The sequence below is a fragment of the Nannobrachium achirus genome, assembly GCF_963921795.1.
Source record: "Nannobrachium achirus genome assembly, chromosome: 6".
NCBI lineage: Eukaryota > Metazoa > Chordata > Actinopteri > Myctophiformes > Myctophidae > Nannobrachium > Nannobrachium achirus.
Genome location: NC_137815.1, coordinates 52,165,564 through 52,191,696, shown reverse-complemented (window position 1 = coordinate 52,191,696; position 26,133 = coordinate 52,165,564). Strand labels below are relative to the sequence as shown.

At 42.7% G+C, this 26,133-nt stretch overlaps 1 protein-coding gene across 1 annotated transcript in view; it reads left to right on the top strand.

Annotated features, from left to right (window-relative positions):
* Positions 1–26,133, top strand: part of LOC308287160 (fibulin-2-like) — a gene marked incomplete at both ends in the record, with an annotated part of 45,129 nt that overhangs the window by 18,572 nt on the left and 424 nt on the right. Inside the window, 11 exons of the mRNA XM_080728280.1 lie at positions 5,207–5,347; positions 9,574–9,729; positions 10,231–10,453; positions 10,574–10,695; positions 13,927–14,064; positions 15,142–15,285; positions 17,822–17,884; positions 22,155–22,280; positions 22,843–22,959; positions 24,251–24,379; positions 25,601–25,724. Of these exons, the coding sequence (XP_080584406.1) occupies positions 5,207–5,347; positions 9,574–9,729; positions 10,231–10,453; positions 10,574–10,695; positions 13,927–14,064; positions 15,142–15,285; positions 17,822–17,884; positions 22,155–22,280; positions 22,843–22,959; positions 24,251–24,379; positions 25,601–25,724 (1,483 nt within the window). The remainder of the gene's footprint in view (positions 1–5,206; positions 5,348–9,573; positions 9,730–10,230; positions 10,454–10,573; positions 10,696–13,926; positions 14,065–15,141; positions 15,286–17,821; positions 17,885–22,154; positions 22,281–22,842; positions 22,960–24,250; positions 24,380–25,600; positions 25,725–26,133) is intronic.

Here is a 26,133-nt window from a genome sequence, read left to right as displayed (position 1 = left end):
AGATTGTAGATCTCCTATTTTTTTAGGTTTTTTGTTTTTTTGTCAGTGGAATAAAGGTAGCCGACATTATCCCAGGACATTATTTTGGCGCTGTTACTTGCAATTGTCCAGTGTTTTTTTTTGTTTTTTTCATGTAATTTTTGGCCATGGGGATGCATGCACGCACGCACGCACGCACGCACGCACACACAAACACACACGCACCGCGGTCCCTCTGACGCAGCGATGGCGGGGATGCTCCGTCTGACAGAATGTTTTCTCTCTGCCTCTCTGTCTCTGTGTGAGGAAACAAGCCAACAATCCACAGCCACAATGTCATCTACTCCGCTGGGTTCTCAACCTGTGGGGCCGGGCCCACTTGGTGAGCCGTAAGGATATTGCAAGTGGGTCCCCACCAAATAATTACCAAGACACTGAGATTTTCTTGATAATATAACATTTTGTCGTTGTCGGGTGGAAACCTTGTCCAAAACCTTTCGTTTTGTATTTATCTTTTTAAAAATGATCTAAACTATAGTGAAAATAGCCGATCTACAAGCACTCAACGCCTCGCACCCCGAGGCATTGTGTGCTTGTAGATCAGCTATTTTCACAGTCTCATGTGATGAAGCAGGGTTTTATACTTCACAAAGAAACGTACACATCTGAAACTTACAAGGTTTCTGACCGACAGTGCCGATTTATAAAAAAAAAAAAAAAGTTAAAGTAAAAAAGTTACAGTACTAATTTTTTAATTTCTTTAAAATCCATGAAATTGTTATACGATTGTGATACCAATAGGAACGTAAGACCCGAGGCCGATTCTACAATCGGTGGTTCTCACACTATTTCGAAAACTCCGGAAGAGTTTTCTGAAAAACCTATATTTCTATAGGCTACATAGCTTAAATCAAAAATGACATGTCTTCCCAGTTGTGATGGGTTAAGTATAGCCTATGTTACTTTAGTTCCATTAAGCCAAGCCGTGTCCCCCCCTTACCCCCGCCCCTCAGAATAGGCATACTGGGGTCCAAGTGGTTAACATTTTTTGTGTCCCCCGTCTTCCCAGTGACTCACTGGATTTAAGGCCAGTCCCTGAAGCCTAGTGGCTCCCTTGGTAGCACATTAAGTATTGGAAACACTCCTCCTGCCTGTATCCCGTACCGCCCGGGGAGAGAGAGAGAGCACACTAGTGTTGCCAGGTCTGCTTATTCTAAGCGCCTTTGGGGCTTTTATTTTTTTCTTCTTTTTTCTGTAGAGTCGCTTGTAAATATGGTAAATGTGGTTGTGGATTGCTTTTTGCGTGTGTGTGTATGTGGGGGGGGGGGGGGGGGGTGTATTGGCTTATTTCAGCTTACTTCATGTTTAATGACTTAAACAGATCTACAAGCTCACAAAATCTCGTTTTTGGGGAGTCACTGCCCAGTGTCCACAAAATATTTTCAGATGGGGGTACATATTAATTAATGAATATACAATGTTTGAGATCCACTGCTCTAAAAAAAAATCAGACATTTAAAGATCAGACAATCTTTTTGTGCTTATTATTTGCTAAATCTGGCAACACTGGCAACACAGAGCGCTCTGCTCAATGTCATTGGCCCCCGGGACGGACAGGCCCCTCCCACATGACGACCACAGCAGATGTCTCACCTCTTCAGGGACACAGAAATGTAGTTTTGCATAAACAAACGTTTCAGTCGCCATAGAGCCGCAGGCGGAACAGCGACTGACTGGGCGCTACACGACATCGAGAAGAAAGGAGGGGAGGGAATAAAAACGTAATTGGAGTGAACGGGTCACACAGTTCCACAGAAGCTTTGGGTAGCGCAGTAAAAGTTAAGTGTGTTGGAATATGAAAGTGTGTGTGTGTGTGTGTGTGTGTGTGTGTGTGTGTGCGCGCGCGCGCGTGTGTGTGGGTGCGTGACGTGTGTGTGTGTGTGTGTGAGTTTGTGTTCTGCATTACTAAATTTGTGAGGACTTAAGGTCCCCACAAATAAAGCTAAATTTGAGAATTAGACATTGTGAGCTCATGTCCGTCCGTCTGTTGTCACACCTCATGGTCCATATGGCCAAGACACTTGCAAATTGACGTCTGACATCATAGATGTCTGATGTCATAGACCATGAGACTGACACAATATACCCATATATGGACATAGTGTGGCAGTCTCATGTGGTCTATGACATCCATGATGTCAGACGTCAGTCATCTCCATATATGGCCTTGCAAATTAATTCTGTCCTTGTCATACAGTATCTGGTATGCCAATTCTACATTATAATGACCGAATGTCTGTCTGTCTGTCTGTCTGTCTGTCTGTCTGTCTGTCTGTCTGTCTGTCTGTCTGTCTGTCTGTCTGTCTGTCTGTCTCTCTGTCTGTCTGTCTGTCTGTCTGTCTGTCTTTCTGTCTGATGTCTGTCTGATATGCATGCTGAAACAATTCCCAAATTTGGAGGTGACTGACAACACTGATACGTCTTAAATCCTACTATCCTAAAAGCCGATACTTTCACCTCAGTACACACCACAACAACGGACAAGGACTAGTATATATGATTATCTCTGTATCTGTCCGTCCGTGTCCCTTTTATGCCCATATATGGAGATCCCTGATATCATCAGCAAGTCCATATATGGAGCTGATTGACTTGTTTGAGCCTGATGATGCCATGATGACACATTGAGGTTAGACAACACACTACATATCTGGGCGAGGCTGCATTGGGACCTCCTTATACTGTATGGTAATGGCTGAGTCATGGTGACATGGGCGTGTCTTCCTTATAAGCCAATTATTGCGACCGAAGGTCGCAGTTAACCATGAGAAACGTCACAGCTTGTCCACGTGTAGACGTGTACCCGTGTACACAGCGGCAAACCCATAGACCATAAAAATGTGTCATCATGATGTCATCATGCTCTGATGTCACTGTGATGTCAGGGGAACCACTCTAACAGAATGGGTTTGCCGCTCTGACATCACGCTCTGGCTTCACTGTGATGTCACACTAACAGAATCCCTTTTATGCCCATTTATGGAGTTCCCTGATGTCATCAATATTAATGATGCCCTGTTAGAGAGATACCTGTGATGTCAGGGGACGATGATACACGAAAGAAGAAGAAGGGGAACAAATCCCTTTTATGCCCATATATGGAGATCCCTGATGTCCACATTCCTGATGTCCACATCACTGTGGCGCGACATACCCTTTTATGCCCATACATGGAGATCCCTGATGTCTACATCCCTGATGTCCACATCACTGTGGCGTGACCTCGCCCTTTAGGTTTAGGTTGTCGCCCTGAGGCGCCTGAGGCGTTTTACTAGTAATATATAGGATAAGGATTTTAGGGTATTATTTCAAGCTCCATGTTTTGTTTCGTACACAGAGACAGAATATGTTGCACACACATCCAACAAGTTCACCATTGTTTGCCTCGGCTATGATGGGACATTTACAAAGCACTCATTGTCTAGAAGCTGAAATAATGGCCCGACGAGTCCTGCCTCAGGAATACTATTTCCATAATACACATTGTAGCTGTCGGGCAGAAACCTTGTATCTCCACAAAACAACCCCCCCCCCCCCCCCCCCCCCCCCCCCCCCCTCTCCTACCCTAAAATGTATGTCGTTGTTGTCGGGTGAAAACCTTGTATGTCCAAAACCATTCGTTTTGCATTTATCATTTTAAAAATGATTTAAACTAGTGAAAACAGCCGATCTACAAGCACACAACGCCTCGCACCACGAGGCGTTGTGTGCTTCATCGGCTGTTTTCACTACTTTTGTGCGACGGCCTTGTATGATGAAGCAGGGCAATACTTTGCGAAATAACGTACAAATTTTAAACTTGGAGATACGAGGTTTCCACTCGACAACGACAATGTGCTACTTCGTCATACTACAGCGTCACACAAAAGTAGCAAAAGCAGCAGAACCTGTCCAGTACGTGTCCACTGTGCTTTTTTTTCAAGTCAAAATGAAAGTGGGTGGGTTTTTATGAATATTGATCCAATGTAAAGCATTAACAAAGTAAATAATAACTACATTGGATCCATTGGAGGACATTTCTCTAAAGTAACAGTTTTTGGACTTTTTATTTCTGTTTTGGGGATAATGTGTAACAGCTGCTGTCCAAGCCATTACTGTGCCAGATAAATCCTCATTTAAAATAAGTGTCTAGGATGTGTGGGGTTGGCCCACCTCTGCACACACGCACGCGTGCACACGCGCACGCCACACACACGTTTGTATATACAGTACTTGTGAGGATACCAACATTTTATAACATTGATATTATTAAATTTCATACCAAAATCTTTATTTTTGCATTTTATATAAGCTCACAACAAGCATTGAGAGCTTGTAGATCTGCCATTTTCAACACAAAATAAACATACATTTCAAAACTTGAAATGGTGAAACAGGACATTCTGCCTAATGAGTTCTTTTACTTTAGTTTAATTACATTTTGATGCCAATACTTGTGCAAGTAAATTTAGAATTCCAGACATTTACTTGTAGCAGAGTAGTTCTACATTGCAGTAGTGATACTTTTGGTAGCACTTTATAATAACTATACACTATAAAGCATTAGTTAAGCATTAACTTGAGTAAGAAATGTGAATACTTTTTCCACCACTGCTCATAAGTATAGTAAGACAAACACGTACACACAAGAAGAGCTTAGGGAAAAAAAGGTCTCCTTGTCCTTGTGTTGATGGTGTGTGTATTTATGTGTTGTCGTGTCCATCTGCTGCTGAGTCACCCTGGCCTCCATCACGGTGGCATGGTGACGGGTGGTGGGGGGAGGGGTACCGAAGCGTGAGCACAAATGGACCCGCTGTGTCCGTCAAATGGGGAATTACTCTCACCCGAGTTGACTTGGACCGCTTATTTTTTTTTTTTATTTCAGACTACCCCCCAAAAATCGCCAGAAGTGGTTGGAACTTGAAACACACTGCGACGCGTTGTGAGCTTGTACATCTGCTACTTTTCGGTGGATGACATTATTAACCTACAGTCGTTAGCATTCTAACCCCTAAACCTAACTACAAAAATCCTAAACTCAGAAATCTTTTTGAAACATAAAACAAATGTCATTATACTTGTGGAGACGCTTGCCGCACACACACACACACACACACACACACACACACACACACACACACACACACACACACACTGAAGAGTGCTCTCTCTCTCTCTCTCCTTCCAGATGTGGATGAGTGCCTGGCCAACACGCACAGCTGTGCGCGCGGCTTGGTTGAGCGCTGCGTCAACACGCTGGGCTCGTTCGTGTGCGAGCGGGTCGTCACATGTCCCCAAGGCTACCGGCTGAGGAACGCTGTGTGCGAGGGTGAGTCAGGTTCACTGCAGCAGTGTTCATTTCGTCGACTAAAACTATGACGATGATACAAATGTTCGCTGAACGACCCTTTTTCACTGGCCAAAAACTAAGCTATGATGACTAAATATATTGCCAATTTCGTGATCAAATAAAAACTAGACTAAAATGTTAGGGAGAGGCTAGTGGAGAAGAGATCCAGTAGTACTAAAAGAAAATACATTTTAAGAAAATACTTGATGAATTGAAGTTAACCGGAGATCGATTAACAGTCTCATATCAGTATTAGCAGTGCTTCCAGTGCATTTAAAGTCCTCTCGTCTCCGATCTCGGTGTGTGAACCTTTCCAAAATAAAACTATTGTTGAATACAATTCACTTTTTAAACACTTCTGGTCTAAATGCACAAGCGAAAAATGTGGATGGTTGTGGTTCAACCGGAGCCCGTGCATACTGTATACGCACGCGAGCGACCATGCATAAGACCGTTGTTAATGTCGGTCTCCAATTCATTAAATTCATCAAGTATTTTATTTGTTTTTGGATTTTTCATTCACCATTAAGGAATATTTTACAAACGGAAATTCTCACAGGGCAAGTAAACAAGTCATTTATTGGGTGAAGTCTTCCTTAAAGCATTGCACTCTTACAACCTGCACCAGGAGGATGTATAAATTAGCCGTGTGAAACTACGCTACACTGCTGCATTATACAGCCACTGTTGCTGCGCACCCACCCGGGTCATTTTAATTTGCACTGGGGAAGTTTTATGGAAGTTTTGGGGGACGGGGGATTTCTGGTAAATGAAAGTCAAATTGAAGTTGGCACTAATGGAAGGCAGCGCTTAGGAGAGGCGGAGTCCTGTGCCAGAGGAGGCTAACCAAACGCAGCCTCTGCCATCCCTTATGACCAGGCACGTGCACACATAGACATCAAAGGGGGCTTGAGCCCCTGACCTTTTATCAGTCTGTAAAAAGTGCCCTCTCCAGACCATGAATGCAGTTTTTACAATGGTGAAAGAAATGCAAATGCCCTCTTTCCATGCCATACCTGAAGGCAGCATTCAAGAGAATTTTGCCTTGTCCAAACTCTCCTGAACCTGAATGCAGCATCTTGTGTTGAAAGAATTGTACTCTGTTGATTATGCTTAGTTCAGTGTGGTATCACCCACCGAAAATAGTCGACCTCTGCTATTTTTTATATTTCCACCAAAAGACCCTTTTAGAAATTTCAGCCCCTTCCTCTCTAACATTCTCTGCACGTCCCTGCTTATGACGCCAACACACCAACAACCAGTGGTGGAAAAAGTACTCACATATTTTACTGAAGTAAAAGTATCAATACTGCAATATAGAATATATACTCTGTTACAAGTAAATGTCCGGAATTCAAAATCTACTTGAGTAAAAGTATGAAAGTGTTGGCATCACAATATACCAAAGTACCAAAAGTAAAAGTACAAAAAATGTTTGAAAATACAGTACTTAAAGGGGCACTCCACCACTTTTCAACCTATGTTCATATAATTGATCCTCACTCAAAAATAGCTTTTCTTTCTTTTTTTTCCCTTTTTTTTCAGAGGAGGGCTGTGGGCAGGTCAGAAACCCATAGTCTTGTGACATCATCGATTGCCAATCCAGCTTATAGAAACTGCAGGCTTTCTATTCCTGAAAAGTTGCAATTTTAAAGTGGAAGCCATTGTTCTCGCGATAATAAAAATCTTTTTTTTTTTCAAAAATATTGATAAAAAAATTTTTTTTGGAAATGATGTCACAAGACTATGGATTCTGAACTTCCCACAGCTCTCCTAGGAGACTTGGACTAAGTAGAATTTTTTTTTATATTTTATCATGACCATTAGTGAGGACCTATTATATGAAGACAGGTTGAAAAGTGGTGAACTACTCCTTTAAGTGTAGCACTTAAGTAAATGTACTTAGTTACTTTACTTAGTAACACACCAACAACTATAGCTTACTTACTGATTGATGATGGAGCTTGCTGCAGCACTCTGTGCTGCAGCAAGCTCCATCAGAAGTGCATTTGTTTTCTTTTCTTCTCCAATTTAGTCGTTGTGTCAATTGATTCCTCCCCGCATGTACTTGTGTGTTGTCACTGCTGTTGAATCCCACTGACTCGTCCCCTGCCACTGAGGAGCCCCCACCGGGAGGACACAGAACCCTCGTCCTACTCCACCCGCCCAACACTCCCTGCTGACGGGTGCCGCCCCCAGCCTGTAATATTAAATGCAGTGACAAATAGCACCCTTCCTGCCCGGCTTTGCACCCCCGAACAAGATGAATTGTGTTTGTTTAGAGACACTCAACAAAGCTGGATGCACCACGGTGGATTCAACACACACTACTGTACCTCCATGGTGGTGGGCAGGTATTTAACACACCGCAACCCGAGTGCCCTCAAATTTCCTTTTTTTTATATCGTCGTTGTCGGGTGAAAACCTTGTATGTCCAAAACCGTTTGTTTTGCATTTATCATTTTTAACATGATTTAAACTAGTGAAAACAGCCGATCTACAAGCACACAACGCCTCGCACCGCGAGGCATTGTGTGCTTGTAGATCAGCTGTTTTCAGTACTTTTGAGCGATGGCCATATGATGAAGCAGTGCTTTACTATGCGAAAGAAATTACAAATTTGAAACTTGGAGATACAAGGTTTATATCCGACAACGACGTTATACTTTATACTTCTTATTCACTACATCTCAGAGGCAAATATTGTACTTTTTACATCTACTACTTGGAAACTTGACTTCCAAGTTCCTTTGCGGTCCACCTTGACCGTCTGACCAACATCTGACCAATAACAGTAGCCGAACTAATTTGGCTGGTCAAAACAAGAGGCGCAGAACAACTGGATCCCGCCCATCTGAACCTCTGAATGACATCATATCGTAGTCTGTAGCCAGCTGAACCGAACAAACATGGCCTGTTCTGCATGGGAACGTGTTGATAATGCAACATAGCATCTGTTCGACATGGGTGAATGTTAACCTGGTGAAATGCTAACCTGCCGACGTGGGTGAGTAACTAACCTGCCGACGTAGGTGAATGTTAACCTCTATGCCTAAACCTAACCCAAACCCTAACCCTAACCTCAGTTACCGTGACGTGGGTGAGTAGCTAACCTGCCGACACTCATAGTCAAAAGAATGACTTGTCGATAGAGCAAGATTTCCCCTTCTGCATTAGGCTCAGCCGTGAACTTCAGGTGTACCATATAGGTCTTTCGTATATAGGTATTTCAGCTTGGCTGTCATCCATCCACACGCCTCCTGATGTGAGTGAGCACATGGTTTTCAAAAAGAAAAAAGAAAAAAAAAGAGTGACTCTCCCTTTTGTGTGCTTCTCAGCTCTTAGAGGCAACAACAACAGAGAGCGTTTTTGTCACATCTGTCACGGTGCACCGCATGCGGCATGCTGTGACAGAAAGCTCACAACCAAACAGACCTGCTGGCCTTCAAACCGCATTTGTCACCAAGTCCTGTGCTGCTTGTCCCCACATGCACCGCAGTCTATACCCCAAAATAAATGATTTGTCCTTAAATGGACTTACTAGAAGCCCTGGACCTAAACACTTAAAGGAGTAGTTCACCCCCCAAAAATTGCTTATTTTCTATCAATTACACTCCCCAGGAAAAATAAAATATATTTTTCCTTTTTGTGGTTCCCAGATTGCGTCATATCTGACAACACAAGACTCAAGGCAAATGGGTTTAAAATCGAATACACAGAGCATGAGGACTTTAGTGTGAAAGAGGACTTTAGTGTGGAAGAGAGATGTCCCATCTCTCCCAAACTGAGCCTATTAGAGTACAGGAAGGAAGCCAAAACCTACTAGTCAGCCTGCTGTCACCATAAACATTCCCAGATTGGAAAGTGAGCCATTACTGGTTGTCGAGTTCTTACGCATCACTGGGACAGTTCCTAGTGAACCTGCTTTACGTTGTTTTTAGATTCCACTTCTCACATTTCACACAGTCACTCCCAGTGTGTCAAAATGGTGTCCGCAAGCGTTCTCCATTCTGAAAGGTCGTTCCTGTGTTCTATCTGTATGGACATTTTCACTGATCCAATCACCACCCCATGTGGACACAACTACTGCAGAACCTGCATTACGCATTACTGGGACAGCATGGATGTGTGTCAATGTCCACTCTGTAACAGAAGATTCGATAAGAGACCACAGGTTTCTGTCAATGCTTTTGTTTCTGAGATAGTTCAAGACTTCAGGAGGTACAAGATGAAAGAGGAATATGAAAGAAAGACGGAGGCTGGAGTTCAGCAGATGATCCAGGAGAGGCAAGTGAAGATGCAGGAGGTCAAACACACAGTAGAGCTCAGCAAGAAAGAAGCTGACAGAGTGATGGCAGAGAGTGGGCAGGTGTTCACTGCTCTGATCAGCTGTATTGAGAGAAGCCAGGCAGAGATCATTGATGTGATTGAAGAGAAAGGGAAAGAGGATGAAGGCTTCATCAAAGAGCTGCAACAGGACATCACTGAGTTAGAGAAGAGAATCTCTGAGATGAGGCATATCTCACACACCGAAGACCACCTCCAGAACTTCACATCCATCAACACGGGGTGGAGACCCACCAAGGACTGGACAAAGGTCAATGTCCACCAGTCTTCATATGTGGGGACTGTGAGGACATCTTTGGCTCGGCTGGAGAAGACACTCAGTCGAGAGACCAAGAAGCTGTGCGACGCTGAGTGGAGGAGGAACCAGCAACATGCAATGGATGTAACTCTGGACCCTGATACAGCACATCCCAAACTCATCCTGTCTGAGGATGGAAAACAAGTTAATTGTGGAAACGTAAAGAGGATCCTCCCAGAAAACACAATGAGATTTTCTAAATGTATCTGTGTCTTAGGAAAACAAAGCTTATCCTCAGGACGGTTTTACTATGAGGTCCAGGTTAATGGGAAGACTGAGTGGCGTTTAGGAGTGGCCAAAGAGTCCATCGACAGGAATGATTTCACACTGAAGGGACCTGGCGATGGTTTCTGGACTATAAGGTTAAGCAATGGAAAGACCAAGGCTCTTGCTGACCCTTTCGTTCTCCTCACAAGAGAGGAACTCCAGACAGTGGGAGTGTTTGTGGATTATGAGGAGGGTCTGGTCTCCTTTTATGATGTGGAGGCCAGAGTTCATCTCTACTCTTTCACTGGCTGCACCTTCATTGAGAGACTCTATCCATTCTTCTGTCCATATAGCAATAACCGTGGTCGAAACGCTGCCCCTCTGATTATCTCTCCCGTCAATCACACTGAGAAAGAAGAGAAAGAAGAGGAAGAGAAAAACAAGGAACAAGACACTGACGCTGAGGCTGAAGAGGGTGAGGAGGAAGAGGAAGAAGATGAGGAGGAAGATGAAGATGAAGAGGAGGACTGGTTAAGACGAAGCCGGAGACAGGGTTAGGCTACGTCCACACAAAGACGATTTACTGAGTCGTTTTCAAAACGTTTACCATACACACAGAATCGTCTCAAGAAATGTGTAAAAAATGAAACCACTGAGAAAGAAACAAAAACACTATAGTGTATATGACTGGACTGGAGTAGTAAAGATGCCACAAAGCACAAAAAAGAGTGAAGAAGAGGTCGATGATTTTATTTATTGTGGGCTCGCCTGAAAGGCTAGAACACTAGTATGTTATCTTCATTATTTATTTACCAAGTTCCGCCACGACAGTACAAAGGCAGGCCCCTTAGCCAATGAGGTGCAATTGAGATGCGGAAAAACATCTGGGAGTGGTGTTAGCTGGAGCTGGAGCTGGAGGTTGAGCTTCACATGACAGTTAGCATGCTGCAGAATATAGTCACGAGCGAGCCTACACCTTTTCGTAGGAACGGTATTTCTAGTTTATTATTATTATTATTGTTATTATTATTATTATTATGTTGTCCACTTGTTGCTGACGATGGTAGTGTGGGAGGGAGCCGGAACATTTAGCTGTTAACTTTCACCTTTCAGGAGGCCAGAGGCGTAGGTAGTTATCATTTCTCCCATAGAAAGGCGAGAAGTGAGCACCCCCCCTTACCGTAGCCCCACCCCCTCTTTTTCCCTACTCTGTACTTATAGTGTTTTATAATTGCGATGACATTTGAATGTTTTTTTGTTCCTTTTGTTGCTTTTTGTTATGTCCATGAATTGAGTACCAAGGACCTACCGATGTAAACAAGAACGTAAAAGGACTTATTTGGGGTGTTCCTTTCAGGCAGGGTGTTTAACTGTACTGTACGACTTTTTTGTATTGACTATACTTGTACTGTTCTTAATTTTTGTCTAATAAAATATTCAATCAGTCAAAGCCCTATCACACTCAGTGGCACGAACGCAACGCTGGTGGAGCTCGGCTCATAAGGGTTAAGGGCAGTTTCGGCGCCGCCAGAATAGGGCTCCCATAGCTCTGGGGGCCTTTCGCCGCCGCCAAAGGCGGCGGCGAAAAAAAATCGGGTAATTGCGGATATAAAGTCGCCTAAAACGGGTACTTTCCTATATTAAATCATATTAAATCGGGTATTTCGCGGATATAAAGTCGGCTAAAACGGGTATTTCCTATATTAAATCATATTTTTCCTTTCACAATATTAATTCGGGCTTCACATTGGCTATGTTGACAACTCCAGGCAGTCTTTTCTGTTCATATTAACTCACCATTATTGCTCAGCCTCCAGTTCCCAATTCCTCCATCTGATGATCTGAGCTCTGAGCCATCCAGCCAAAAGTTCCCGTTCTGGTAGCATAAAGTCGGCTAAAATGGGTATTTTTCTTTCTCAAAACAAGGCGGGTCGGGTTCATATTTATTTACTAAAAAAAACATTGTCACGGGCACAGGCACACTAAGGCTACAGTCTTGCTAAGACAGCGTTGTTTTGTTTGGTTGTTTTGTTGCTGTCCGGCGTGTCCGCCTTCCTTTGCCGTCCGGGCCGTGGCTAGAAGTGCAAAGACTCGATGCAGTGGTTCCTAGCTTAGCCTATGCCCAGGCCATGGCGAGACCACGCAGCTGGGTAGGTCTGCATCCAGGGCCTCCTCGGCCCTGGGGGAAAGGTAGGAACCATTGCAGCGAGTGTGTTATAACCCGGACGGTAAAGGAAGACTCACACCCCACATTAAATGCGCCTGATTTATAATAATAAAATGAATAGTAGGATTAAACGGTGTGATGTCATTGTTCAGTCTTACTGTCTAACATGTTTATTTAGTATATCTAGTTAACATAAATAATATAAATTCTTCCAATGGAACATAAAAAATAAAAAAAAACGAGAAAAAAAAAAAAAAAAACACACTTAGAAAAAAAGAGACCCCAAAGGGGGTTGTTGACTATGGGGTCCCAGACTTTAACTATGGGAGCTAAGACCCCACTGGCACCCACGTAACTCGAACTCTGGTTAAGGGAGCGTGTGAGTGACCACGGATGAACTAAAATGATGATAATTAATTTAATGTGTTAAATTACTGTAGATGTTTCTGAGGATATCATGAAGCTTGTCTCAATAAAGATATGTAAAGGATACGTTTTACCTATTTAAACTTGAAAAGGGGTCAAAGATTACCTTAACACAATAGAAGGGTTAAACCCTCAAAACTTGTATCTCTCTTTATTCCCTCTAGTCTACACACCAAACCTCTTTGCTGACAAGCTTGTAGATCTGCTATTTTCAGCTAACGTTCCCTTCAGAATAGGGATGCTATAGGGGACTCCCTAAGAGTCTCGGACACCCTGTTGAAGACCCATGTTCTAGTGTAAGAGTCTCTCTCCTCTGATGATGTTAATGATTGGCTGAGAAAAACATCCTCCTCCTGGTGATGATTGGCTAAGAAAAATGCTGGAAAACTTCTCACAACCACAAACACCTTGAAGAGCCACTCTCACTGGGGCCAAATAGCAGAATACATTTTTCAGTGCTGGAGAAGCAGGAGGTGGGGGAAAAGGAAGAAAATGAATATTTCTCATGGTTTCAGTGAAGGTTTGTTTCAGTTTCTGTGAGGCTTCGGCCATCCATGTGCATGCAGTCACTTGAACCACAGTGCCACCAAGTGTCAGAAATCCAGGCTGCAGACACATGGCCCCCACATCTAGCAGTAGGATGGTAGATATTATCGCAAGTTCAGGGTTCAAATCGGACTGGATAGATGGAGTGTAGCCTGGGGCCAGCCTATATACTAATGCAGCTAACTAGATGGAGTGGGTACACTACTTTCATGATCTTTTTATTTCTATGATCTTATGAATACAGTGCATAACAGGGTTGAAACCTTATACATGTATGTCCAAAACGGTTACTTTTCAGGATTCAAATATAAAAAAAGCTAAAGTAGCAGATCTACAAGCTCAAAACACGGTGTGTGGCTTACTTTGGATTCTTTTCTCGGATGCTGTACATGATTAGGGCATTAATTTACAAAAGAAGTTGGAGATAACAGATAAGAGGTTTCTGCTTGACAGCAATGATATGCATCTCTCTCTCTCTCTCTCTCTCTCTCTCTCTCTCTCTCTCTCTCTCTCTCTCTCTCTCTCTCTCTCTCTCTCTCTCTGTCTCTCTCTCTCTCTCTCTGACAGACATCGATGAGTGTGTGCTGCGTACACACAACTGTGCGGGTGGTAAGGAGTGTGTGAATACGGACGGCTCATTTCAGTGTAAACCTAAACAGCAGTGTCTGACCGGATTCACCCAGGACTCCCATGGCAACTGTATCGGTAAGAGACGGACACTTGTCGCCCTCTGGTGGCCAAAGTAGCATAACAGTTTATTTGTCTGCTTGTCAGTTCTACAGTATAGCTATATCTAATCTCATCATCTCTCTACTTTCATATTGAATGAAAAACTAAAAATAAATGTTTTATTAAAAATAAAATTAATAAATAATAATAAAGGCTAGTCCTCTGTGAGAACTGGTTATTTTCTTTATTATTGTTTTAACTAGATTGCACTCTGTCGAGGTGCCAACTTGTGCACTCGTGGCCATATATGGCCTACTTGTGCGCCAGCAGAGTGTGCAAATACTGTGATCGGTGCTGTCTGTATGTGGGTGGGCAAGTTGGCACTGGCCAACTTGTGCCTTGTTATTTATATCAGGTCACACACAGACAGATACCGCCGGAAAAACAGACGGCACCGACCAAAGTACTTGCGTGCTCTGCTGGCGCAAGGAATTAATATTATTATTTTTAATAAAAATGTTTTATTTAAAAAAAATCCTGATCTACAAGCTCAGGCAGTGGGGTTATTTATGTCAGGTAATTGATAACAGTGGTTTCCCAAACGTTTTAGCTCAAGACCAAAAGAAAGATTAGACTATTTATGGAAATTACTTTCTTTTAATTTTATTCTACTTTTTAGAAATGTCGAATTGTTTAATTTTAACTGATGAAAAGGTGTGACTTTTTTCTTGTGTGTATATATATATATATATATACGTATATATATATCGTCGTTGACGGGCAGAAACCTCGTATCTCCAAGTTTCAAATTTGTATGTTTTTCCGTAAAGTAAAGCCCTGCTTCATCACACAAGACTATTGCACAGAACTAGTGAAAATAGCCAATCTACAAGCACACAACGCCTTGCACCGTGAGGTGTTGTGTGCTTGTAGATCGGCTATTTTCACTAGTTTAGATCATTTTTAAAACGATAAATACAAAACGAACGGTTTTGGACATACACGTTTTTTCCACCCAACAACGACGATATACTAATCTTTTGAAATACATACTTATTTTAAATGTTGGAAATGTCTGTCTGTCTGTCTGTCTGTCTGTCTGTCTCTGTACAGATATCAATGAGTGCAGCAGTATCAGTGAGCCCTGCAGTGGGGGGTTCAACTGCATCAACACGGTGGGCTCCTACACCTGTCAGAGGAAGGTGATCATGTGTAACACTGGCTACCAGGCCAGTCCCGATGGGACCAAGTGTGTAGGTGAGTGCGCGTGTACGTGCATGTGTGTGAGTGCACGTACATGCCAGATATTACTATACTTTTGAGGTCAAGATGTCCCCGCAAGTGTTCTTTTTGTCGACTAAAACAATGGCGAAAAATGCTGGTCGACTACCTTTTTTCCAGTGGTGGAAAAAGTACTCACATATTTTACTTACGTAAAAGTATCAATACTGCAATGTAGAAATACTCCATTACAAGTAAAAGTCCAGAATTCAAAACCTACTTGAGTAAAAGTAGGAAAGTATTGGCCTCAAAATGTACTTACTGCCAATTAAATATGCCTTCTTTGGGTTCTCCCTGCCATAAATCTCCATAGACTTCCATGTAATTTATAGTGCACAGATCATGCACGCCCACTGCATGCTGTTCACAGCTTTCAAACAAAAAAATCAGATTGGAAATCCGTTCAGGCATTCTTGAGAAAATAGCCAATATGTTTTACATGTTATGTAAGCAAAGATGGCTGCCCTGTATGAAAGATGGGGTTGTATTGGGGGTGGAACATGCTAAATCGCGATTGAAATCATGTTTACTAGATTTAATGGGGTAAAAAAAAAAAGTAAAAGTCGATTTAAGTCGTTTGGCAGGGAAGTCCATAGTGAGATAGTTGATCTGAAAGTCGTTTGTCACTGTATGAGTTAAAGTACCAAAAGTAAAAGTACAAAATGTTTGATCATAGCAGATCTACAAGCTCGTTTAATATTATAATTTATATCTGCAAAGTGAGTACAAGTACAACATTTGGATCCGAGATGTAGTGGAGTAGAAGTAAAAGTTTTGGAAATTGGAAGTACTCAAGTAAAGTACAGGTACCTCAAAGTTGTACTTAAGTACAGTACAAAATTTATTTAGCTACTTTACACCACTGCTTTTTTTCACTGACAAAAACTAAATATCTTGAGGGTAAATATGAGCGTGATTTTCTTTTTTTTTTTGACCGAAGGTCGCAGTTTACCATGAGAAATGTCACAGCTTGTCCGCGTGTAGATGTGTTTGTACACATTTTTACAGTCTATGGGTTGGTTCCCTTGACACTTCACTGTGACATCACAGGTGATATCTCAGGTGACATCACCTATGTAAAAGTCCATATATGGGCATTCCCCAGAATCCCTTTTATGCCCATATTTGAAGATCCCTGATGTCATCGATATATATCACTGGCCCGATGGCCAAGACATGGCCCATATACAGTATGTGTGACTGGTTCAGATAGGGATCTCCATGTATTGGGCATAAAAGATATTGTATGTTGTGATGTCATGGGAACCACTCTAACAGAATCCCTTTTATGCCCATATATGTCATCAATATTAAGCCCATATCTAACAGGACTTCATATGGGAATGCCCATATATGGAGGAAGACAGCCCATATCTGTGCGGTTGGTTCAGACAGGGATCTCCTTGTATGGGGATAAAAGGGATGTACTATACACAGTACATGGATCTCCATATATGGGTAACTGGTCCGATATACATCTCTGGCCAGATGGCCAAGAATTGGCGCGACCTCAGGGTCGCATGTCGCCCTGAGGCGTCTTACTAGTTTAACCCCCGTCAGGGCCCAAGTCAGTCTGTCACTAATCAGCGCACCTCCTCACATCATTGGTTAGGAAGATTCACATTTAACAAATTTAACGCCTATGACGAGCCTGCTCGTCATTTGTTGCAGGGTTCTTCTTCCTTGCTTTGTGCTGACTTTAGTTTGGGCGAAAAACATCTCTTCTATATAGTTTTTTCCTGACACTAGAAGACCCACGGGGGTCTTTTAACTCAGGGGTCTTCAACAGGGGGTCCGGGGCCCCTAGGGGGTCCTCATAGTTACTACAAGGGGTCCTCCAAATCGTTGTGTGATAGAAACTTTTTTCTCTTCAACCACTTGAATCCTAGCTTCATAATATATTCTGAGAACTTTTGCCAAAAATAGCAGATCTACAAGCCCACAACGCCTCCCAGCGCGAGGCGTTGTGAGCTTGTAGATCGGCTATTTTCGGCAAAGAGGTTTGGTGTAGAGGGGAAAAAGAGCTGATGAGTAAAGGGTCAAGTAATTAAGTATTGACATTTCAAGTGGTTAAATATCTGAAATTGACTTGAATCCTTACAGTAGCAAACAGCGATATTAATGCGCTCGCATTAAAAAGATTAAAAACAAACAACAGCGATATTAATACGCTCGCATTAAAAAGAAACAGAGATCTCCGTCCTCAGCATGAATGGAAATAATGGATGGATAATATTCTATGAATTTTCAAAGGTATTGTGAAAACGCTCAGATTTGCTGGCAAGAGCAGAGTAGATGATTAGGCTAGCTTAGTCTACATGCAGTAAAAGAGTTAATATCAACATGTACTTGTGTTTTGTGTGTGTGTGTGTGTGTGTGTGTGTGTGTGTGTGTGTGTGTGTGTGTGTGTGTGTGTGTGTGTGTGTGTGTGTGTGTGTGTGTGTAGATGTGGATGAGTGCCAGACAGGGGGTCATAGGTGTGGAGCTGCTCAGGTGTGTGTGAACCTGCCAGGCAGCTACAGGTGTGACTGTCAGACTGGGTACCAGTATGATGCAATACGACAGCTCTGCACCGGTGAGTGTGTGTGTGTACCACTGTTACCATGACGACGATGATGATGATGATGATGATGATGATGATGATGATGATGAACAGTTAAGAGCAGTGATTCTCAAACTGTGGGTCCTCCAGGGACCCACAGTCGGGGACCCCCCCCAGCCGGGGACCCCCCCCCCGGTCCCCGGCTGATTTGCTCAATGTGCAACATTGTGTTGTCACTCAATGGTAAACAAACCATCATACAGTATACTGTAAGTGTACAGTGTATAGGCTGCACATACTGCTCGTGTCTAAAGCGACAATACAAGGACTTTTAACACCTTTTTAATGACTCTAAAAGGAAGGGGGTAAAAAGAAGAAGAAGATAATAATACCATTGTTGCAACAAACTATATACTATAACAACTCTAAAGAAGAGGCAACAAAAATATGTAGGCTTATCTGTGGAACCGAGTCAAAATAAATGTAATGCCTCAACATTTCCAAGTGCTTGTCTGGAACCAAGCACATGCTCTAAACCACTGGTTTGGAGCAGTAGTTCTCAAAATGTCATGTAGCAAGAAATACAGCTGCCTGTAGCAACTTCCCCTTCTTCTGCTTCCTCTGTGTGAGAGATGACCTGAACCTGCCTGGACTGAGGTTGTGATGGTGACAAGCATCTGATTTTAAAATGAAGCCGAATTCCCAGCTGTTGTCATTAAGAATTAAGAATTATTATATACTTTAGCTATTGAAAAATAACAGATATACAAGCTCACAGGGGTCTGTGGTCAAATACATGTCATTTTTTGACATGAAAAAAGTTGAGAACCACTGATTTAGAAGAAGGATTTAGACATTTATAGAATCTGGTCAAAATATATTATATAATACTTTTTTTAAAAATAGCAGATCTACAAGCTCGCAGCGCGGCACTGAGTGCCGCTTGTATATCTACTATTTGTCAATAGTTAAAGTAATAATAATAATAATAGTAATAGTAATAAAAATAATGGTTAAAGTGGTTACAATCTGAAGCGACAAAGACGTGTTCCCGGCCTTAATACGTTTTAAATGAAGCTAGTAAGGAAGTTCTGAATTCCCAGGCATTGTCATTAATGGCCTAGCAGATGCTGCAGAACAAACATCACGCTAAATGATTACAATGGGAATTTGACTGGACTTTACACTAATCATTGTTATAAATACTTTATGCTGTCAGTCAATATATTGTTAAAGTCTTCTTTCAATTACCATGAAATATATATATTTTTGTAAATTATTTCTAATTGATGATGAAGTAGGGTAAGCTTCTGGGGCTTCTGGGACCCACCCTTGCTGCCCTTCCTTGGAGAAAATAAAAATAAAATGACATTCGTTTTCTGGTTGCTTTTCTGGACTGTAAGTTCCAAGATGGTGGATTTGAATTAGCTGGAAATAGTGGCTTAAAAACGTGCCTGTAGAAACCGATAGATGACGTCACTGCTCCCTTTGTCCATGTCTTTATTATACTCTATGGCTGGTGATCAGTTTACCATATGGGAGATCAAAGGTCACCAGCTTCCTTAATTGGCCAACACAACCAATCTGCTTCTTGGATTGGACAAACGTTGCGTGACATTTGTGCCACTGAACCAATAAGTGCTAGCATGCAGAGTCTGCACACATTTTAGGATACTTTGACGGAGAGTGGTTTGATATATCCCAGCTCGGCTCAATAGTCTTTTGATCGTGAGAAATGTTCCGCTGGATGGTGCACCTGAGTGGAGGAGCAAAACGATGCCGTTGTGTGGCTGTTGCGGTTGGACACAAGGTGTACGCTTTTGAGTGTTACCGTTACGGATACATTCAGATGATGGATTCAGATGGAAGATCTGATGGTGTTCAGATCTTCAACACAGTGACTTTACGCTGGATGACGCCGCCCCCAATGGCAACTGGAGAACAACCCATTGATAAGATGCCTGGAGATGGCTGCACAGCTGTGCTTATAGACGATATTGTCTACATCTGGGGAGGCCGCCCATACTCCAATATCCTTCATGCCTTTGACGTCGACACCTACAGATGGTTCAAACCCAGGGTTTCTGGGACTGTTCCAGAGACGAGGTACCACCATTCAGCCTGTGTCTTGGGGAAGGTCATGTATATCTACGGAGGTTGCACCCTGCTGACTGGACTCTTTAAAGACATCTACACGCTGGACACCAGCACAATGGCCTGGTCTTTAATTAACACCAGAGGCACTCCACCACGTGCTTCAACAAGTCACTCTGCCACCATCATCGGGACAAAGATGTTTGTATTTGGGTGCTTCGGCGGCAGTGGGGTACTACAACGCAACGCCATCAGAGTGTTTGACACAGAGACAAACTGCTGGCTGAGCACACCTTCTGCACAGCTACCTGAAGAATCATTCAGTCATTCAGCCTTTACTTACAATGGAGAGCTTTACATATGTGGTGACTATTTCTTCGGTATGTGGAAATTCAATCCAGAGACCTTTTCCTGGAAGAGGGTTAAGCCCAAGGGGAAAGCCCGGCCTCAGACGTATGAATTGTATATGATGATGTGCTGTTGCATGGTAGGAGATCGCATTATCCTTTTTGATCAATCAGACACACATGATGACTTGTACATCTTAGACTTAAGTCCTAGTCTGAAGTCGTTATGCGAGCTAGCAGTTATGCAGCACGATCTGGAGCAGTCAGAACTCCCACACAACATCAGATGGGAACTGGCAGCTATGACTGTCAACAACAACAGAAAAATAAGGTCCACGTGAATGAATGAATGAATGAATGAAGGGGGCAGTGGCTCAGGAGGTAGAGCGGCCGTCTTGGAATCCGAAGGTTCCAGGTTCGATCCCTGGCTCCTCCTGGCTCATGTCAAAGTGTCCTTGAGCAAGACACTGAACAACGCGTCGCTTCGCAGATCTACAAGCTCACAATGCGGTGAGACACATTGCGAGCTTGTAGATCTGCTATTTTCAAAAGATTTGTATACATTTGAAAACTCGAAATGAGGACATTCTGCATGATGAGTACGTTTACTTTCGCTTTAAGTACATTTTGATGTCTATACTTTTGTACTTTTACTCAAGTAATTTTTTTATTCCAGACTTGTAACAAGAGTATTTCTACATTGCAGTAGTGATACTTTTACTCAAGTAAAAAATGTGAGTGCTTTTTCCACCACTGATCATCATCATCATCATCATCCAGAGGCCATACCTTGGCTACAGGGGGGGAAAAAATAAATGTACTTCTTAACTCATTCTGTGCCGATCCCGAACTAGTTCGGCTTTATTTCAATCCAATACAATTTTTTTTTTATTAATTCACTTACCCCGAGCTGCTTGTAGAGTCGTGGGTGGTCCTGGCTCGCTAGCCGCTAGCCAGCTAGCCGTTCTACTCTGTCCGACGATATATTCCATTAAAAATGGTTTAAAATACATTTTTGAGCTCCCCAATGTTCACCCGATGTTCGGCGCCGCTTCCGATGAGTACACGAGTGTGCCGATCCCGAAGTAGTCCGGCTTTTTTTAATTAAATGAATAAAATGATAAGAGGCCTTCTAGTAAGGGGAACATAAGAAAATCTGCGAAGTAAATCGTTACCAAGAAATTTCTTCACCAATGTGTTTCTAAAGGTGTGTAATAATATGTACTAAAAGGTTGAAATTCAACTCCCGGGGGAAACCTCGTTTTTTTTAAGAGGTTTCCCCCGGGAGTTGAATTTCAACCTTTTAGTACATAGTATCACACACCTTTAGAAACACATTGGTGAAGAAATTTCTTGGTAACGATTTACTTCGCAGTTTAGTCAAATATCTTATAAAATCCCCTTACTATTCTGAAGCCTGGCCTGATTTTTCTAGCTACTAGCCGAAAGCTAGCAACCTCCCGGCCGGCCGTAATTTGCGAACGAAATCGCCAATCTCCGCCTAATCCAATGAAAGACCACATCTTTGAAGGCTTATATCTCTGGATTGTGTCTTTAGGGAAGCGGCGCGAGGTTTATTTACGGCGAAATCGCCCAAAAATGATCTTTTAGATGACAAAATGGGAATAGCCATTCTGTTAGCATTATCATCCGAGACATTTCCATGACGTGCATGAACGTGAGCACGTGAGGTCCTGGAAGGTGAGGTCCTGGAAGCTAAAGCGCTCGCCTATGAGAGATACCCTGGCATTCCTTGGCCCCTAGAGGGCGCTGGCACAGAATGAGTTAAAATAAATTCATCATGCCTGTTGCTAAGGTATGGCAACATCGCTGAACTGACGCTACTGTCATCCTCATGCTAGATATCAATGAGTGCTGGCGCTACCCGGGCCGCCTGTGTGCCCAGACCTGTGAGAACACCCCGGGCTCCTACCACTGCTCCTGCACCTCTGGCTTCTCCCTGGCCTTCGACGGAAAGAACTGTGAAGGTAACAGAGTTTCCCTCTCCCTGACGTCACGTCAATCTCAAGACACAAAAGAGTCATTTTTACGCTTGCACGTTTCTGCACCAGCTCGCAACGCGAGCTGTGAGCTTGTTGTGAGCTCATAGATCTGCTATTTTCACTACTTCTTTAATTTAGCCTATTTATGGAAATTAATAGATTTGAAAATGTTAGACATAAAATACATTTTGGAATTGTTTTATTATTGTTTAAACTTTTTTTTAAATAATATGTACTTATTTCTTTCCTTTTTTATTTAAAATGTAAAAATGTTAATGTATTTGTCAAGTGGGTGGCAGAGTTCAGACACTAGTGTGTATTGGCTGGCTGATGACGTAGCTACCCTAACGCCTAATCAGCAACGACGTCGCCTATGTAACAGTTCAGAAATACAAGTCAAATGGAGGCTTGCCAGGCTGAGTGACAAAACCACTACACTGAACGTAGCGTAGCAGGCTGGTACCCAGGGTAGTCAGCTTGTAACATAATGTAAGGTTAAGTACAGTAGTGGAGTGTATATATATACTGTATATACTTTGTTCCTCAGACGAGAATGAGTGTGAGAAGAAGCCATGCGCTCAGGAGTGTGCCAACATCTACGGCTCGTACCAGTGTTACTGCCGCCAAGGCTTCTACCTGAAGGAGGACGGACACACCTGTGAAGGTATGGGGACGGACGGGACACACTATTTCAATAAAGCACAGTGGTTCTCAACCTGTGGGTTGAGAACCAGTGGGTTGGGAGGTCCCCACGTGTTTTTTCTTTCCGGGGGTACCCAGATGACAGTGAAGTGACAGTTTACAGTTTACAGTTTAGGCATTTAGCAGGCGCTTTTAATCCAAAGCGACTTACAATAAGCAAATAAACATCACAATAATAAACAAGATTAAGTGTCAGTACATCAACAGCAATATAACAAATGTGAATGAATATATATCTAGAAAAGAAAATCGTTATAATCCGTAAAAACCTAAACCTAAAAACAAATTCTAACTAGCTTCATGTATGGTCATTGATTTTTCCAGTAGTGCTAAGGGTTTAGTTGGAGTCTGAAAAGGTGAGTCTTCAGTCCTCGGCGAAAGCTAGCGAGTGAGTCCGTTGTTCTAAGTGCGACAGGGAGTTTATTCCACAACTTGGGGGCCAGGAGGGCAAACTGTCTCGGACGAGTGGATTTTTGCCCTGGGGTTTTTAGCGAGGGTTCTGTCAACATCCCTGTGTTGGTTGATCTAAGTGCACGGGTGGGGGTGTAGGGGTTGATCAGGTTTTGGAGGTATGGAGGAGCCATACCTTTGGCTGCTTTGAAGGTCAGCATCAGAGTTTTGTATTCCGTGCGGGCCGCAACCGGAAGCCAGTGGAGGCTGCGGAGACATGTGTTTACCTTGCTTATTACTTATTACTGTATATTGTAAGTCGTTCTCTACGTCGTGAATCGAAAATGTAATAATGTGCATATCATCTCTGTCGGGTGGAAAGCTCATCATGTCCAAAACTGTGACTTTTCACAACATCAAAAGTAGCAGTTCAACAAGCTCAAAATGTGTCGCGTTTCGAGCTTGCAGATCTACTTTTGTTGCTTTTGTAGGACGCTGTTGCATGATCAAATAGGGCGTAAGTTTACAAAAAAATCACACTTGTGTGAACTGAGCGGTGGAGGCTGCGTGTGTGTGTGCGTGCGTGCGTGTATGTGTGTGTGAATGTGAGTCTGAACAACAGCGCCCCTCCCTTAACATGTGTGGTCAGAAAAGGTACTGCAGGCTACATACACGGACGGACGGACGGACGGACGGACGGACGCATACATACCCACACACACGGCCACGTATAGGAGACGGTGTGAACACCGCTCAAAAACTAAAACTAAAAAATCCCACAAAAAGTTAGAATATGGAGATTAGAGGTTTCTGCCCGACAACAGCAGTAATGCATGTGCGTAACCTCTGTGTGTCTCCTGCAGACATTGACGAGTGCAGCCAGAGTGTGGGCAACCTGTGTGCCTTCCAGTGCGTCAACGTGGCGGGCAGCTACCAGTGTGCCTGTCCGCCCCACGGCTACCAGATGTCTGCCAACGGACGCACCTGCAAAGGTCAGCAAGCACCTCCTCCCTGGCTCCCCCTACAGCACTGGTTCTCAACCTTTTCAGGCCGCAACCCCCAAAATAATCATATTTTAACTGAGGACCCCCCCCCCCCCCCTCCACTCTAATGTTGATGAATTGCATTTTGTTCAACACGGTTCTATTGTGAAAATAGCAGATCTACATGCTTACAACGCCTCGCAACGCAAGGCGTTGTGAGCATGTAGATCGGCTATTTTCACAACTTCTGCCTGACAATTTGGCCAATGTTTAATTTGTCATTTAGAGGTATTAAAAAAGTCCTTAAATTGTCACTTTAGAAATGTGCAGTTATACCTCTGTACACTTAAACTTTATGTTGGTTTGTTTACTGTTGAGAGAGAAAACATTGTTGCACATTACGTTAATCATCTGAGGACCCCCCCAAAATAATTTGGGGACCCCCCTGGGGGTCCCGACCCACAGGTTGAGAACCACTGCCCTACAGCACTGGTTCCCAAGCACTGGGTCGCAGACACATTCGTATGGGTCCCTCATTTTTTTTCTTTCCTACATTTTGTTTTGAATTACTATTATTTCAAAACAACATTTTTTTTTCTTGATTAAAAAAAATATTTATATATATTTATGTAATTTCATTATTAAAAAAAAAAAAATCTAAGACATTCCATACATTTGAAAACACATTTACAAAGTTTAAGAAGTAGTGAAAATAGACGATCTACAAGCGGAGCGAAGCAACACGTTGTGAGCCTGTAGATCTGCTATGTTCACTAGTGTGGGTCCCGGGCAAACGTCTAATTTCTCTTTTGGGTCTTAAATAGTCAGGGGGTCTGGGAGTGGGGACCCCAAGATGCAACCGAGTGGAAAATCTGCCATCACGATGCCCGCTGCATCAAGGCCTGCCAAAATAAAATGTTGTCTACAAAATCAACTGTAGATTTAGTCGACTAAAATCTTATATTTAGTTTGAACTAAAACTAGACTAAAACTAAAACTAAAACTTTTTAGATGACTAAAATATGACTAGAAGAAAAAAAAAATATTCAAAAGACTATGACTAAACTAAATCAAGTTTGTTTGCTGTAAGAATTAACACTGGTTGGCCAAGAGACTTCATATCAGTCAACACACAGTTAAAATCTGAATGTTTTTCTTTTTTTTTTGTTTAGCTACAAGTGACAGAGGCAGCATGGTATTAACACTATGTTTGATCTATTATTTTTCCAGATATTGACGAATGCACGGCTGGAAGCCACAACTGTTCGTTTGGGCAGACGTGCTTCAACATCCAGGGAGGCTTCAGGTGTCTGTCCTTTGACTGTCCTCCCAACTACAAGAAGGTGTCTGACACGTGAGTCCTGTTTTACTGCTATAAACAGCTGTCCTCTGGATAATGGTTGCTTCTATGGTTGCCAACCGTCCCTTGAAATACAGAATTGTCCCTTATTTGGGAACTAATATGTGTCCTTATTGAACTGATAAGGGACACACTATGTTCCTTAGAATATTATTCTTTACAATGATTCATGCACCGATCGCTTTAAAACACATAGTAGGATGAACGTTTTCCCCTCTAAATGCTAAAAAAAAAGCCCAGATCACCATCTGGTGGCCAAAGAAATGAACTACAGAAAGTTACTTGTAATGTACAAATGCATAGATCTCATAGAATGAAATCCGCCTCTGTTCAAACTTCAAAGGAGTTGCATTATGTTATTTAATACTGGAGTTTTTATTGTTTATCTTGCCGCATCTGCCAT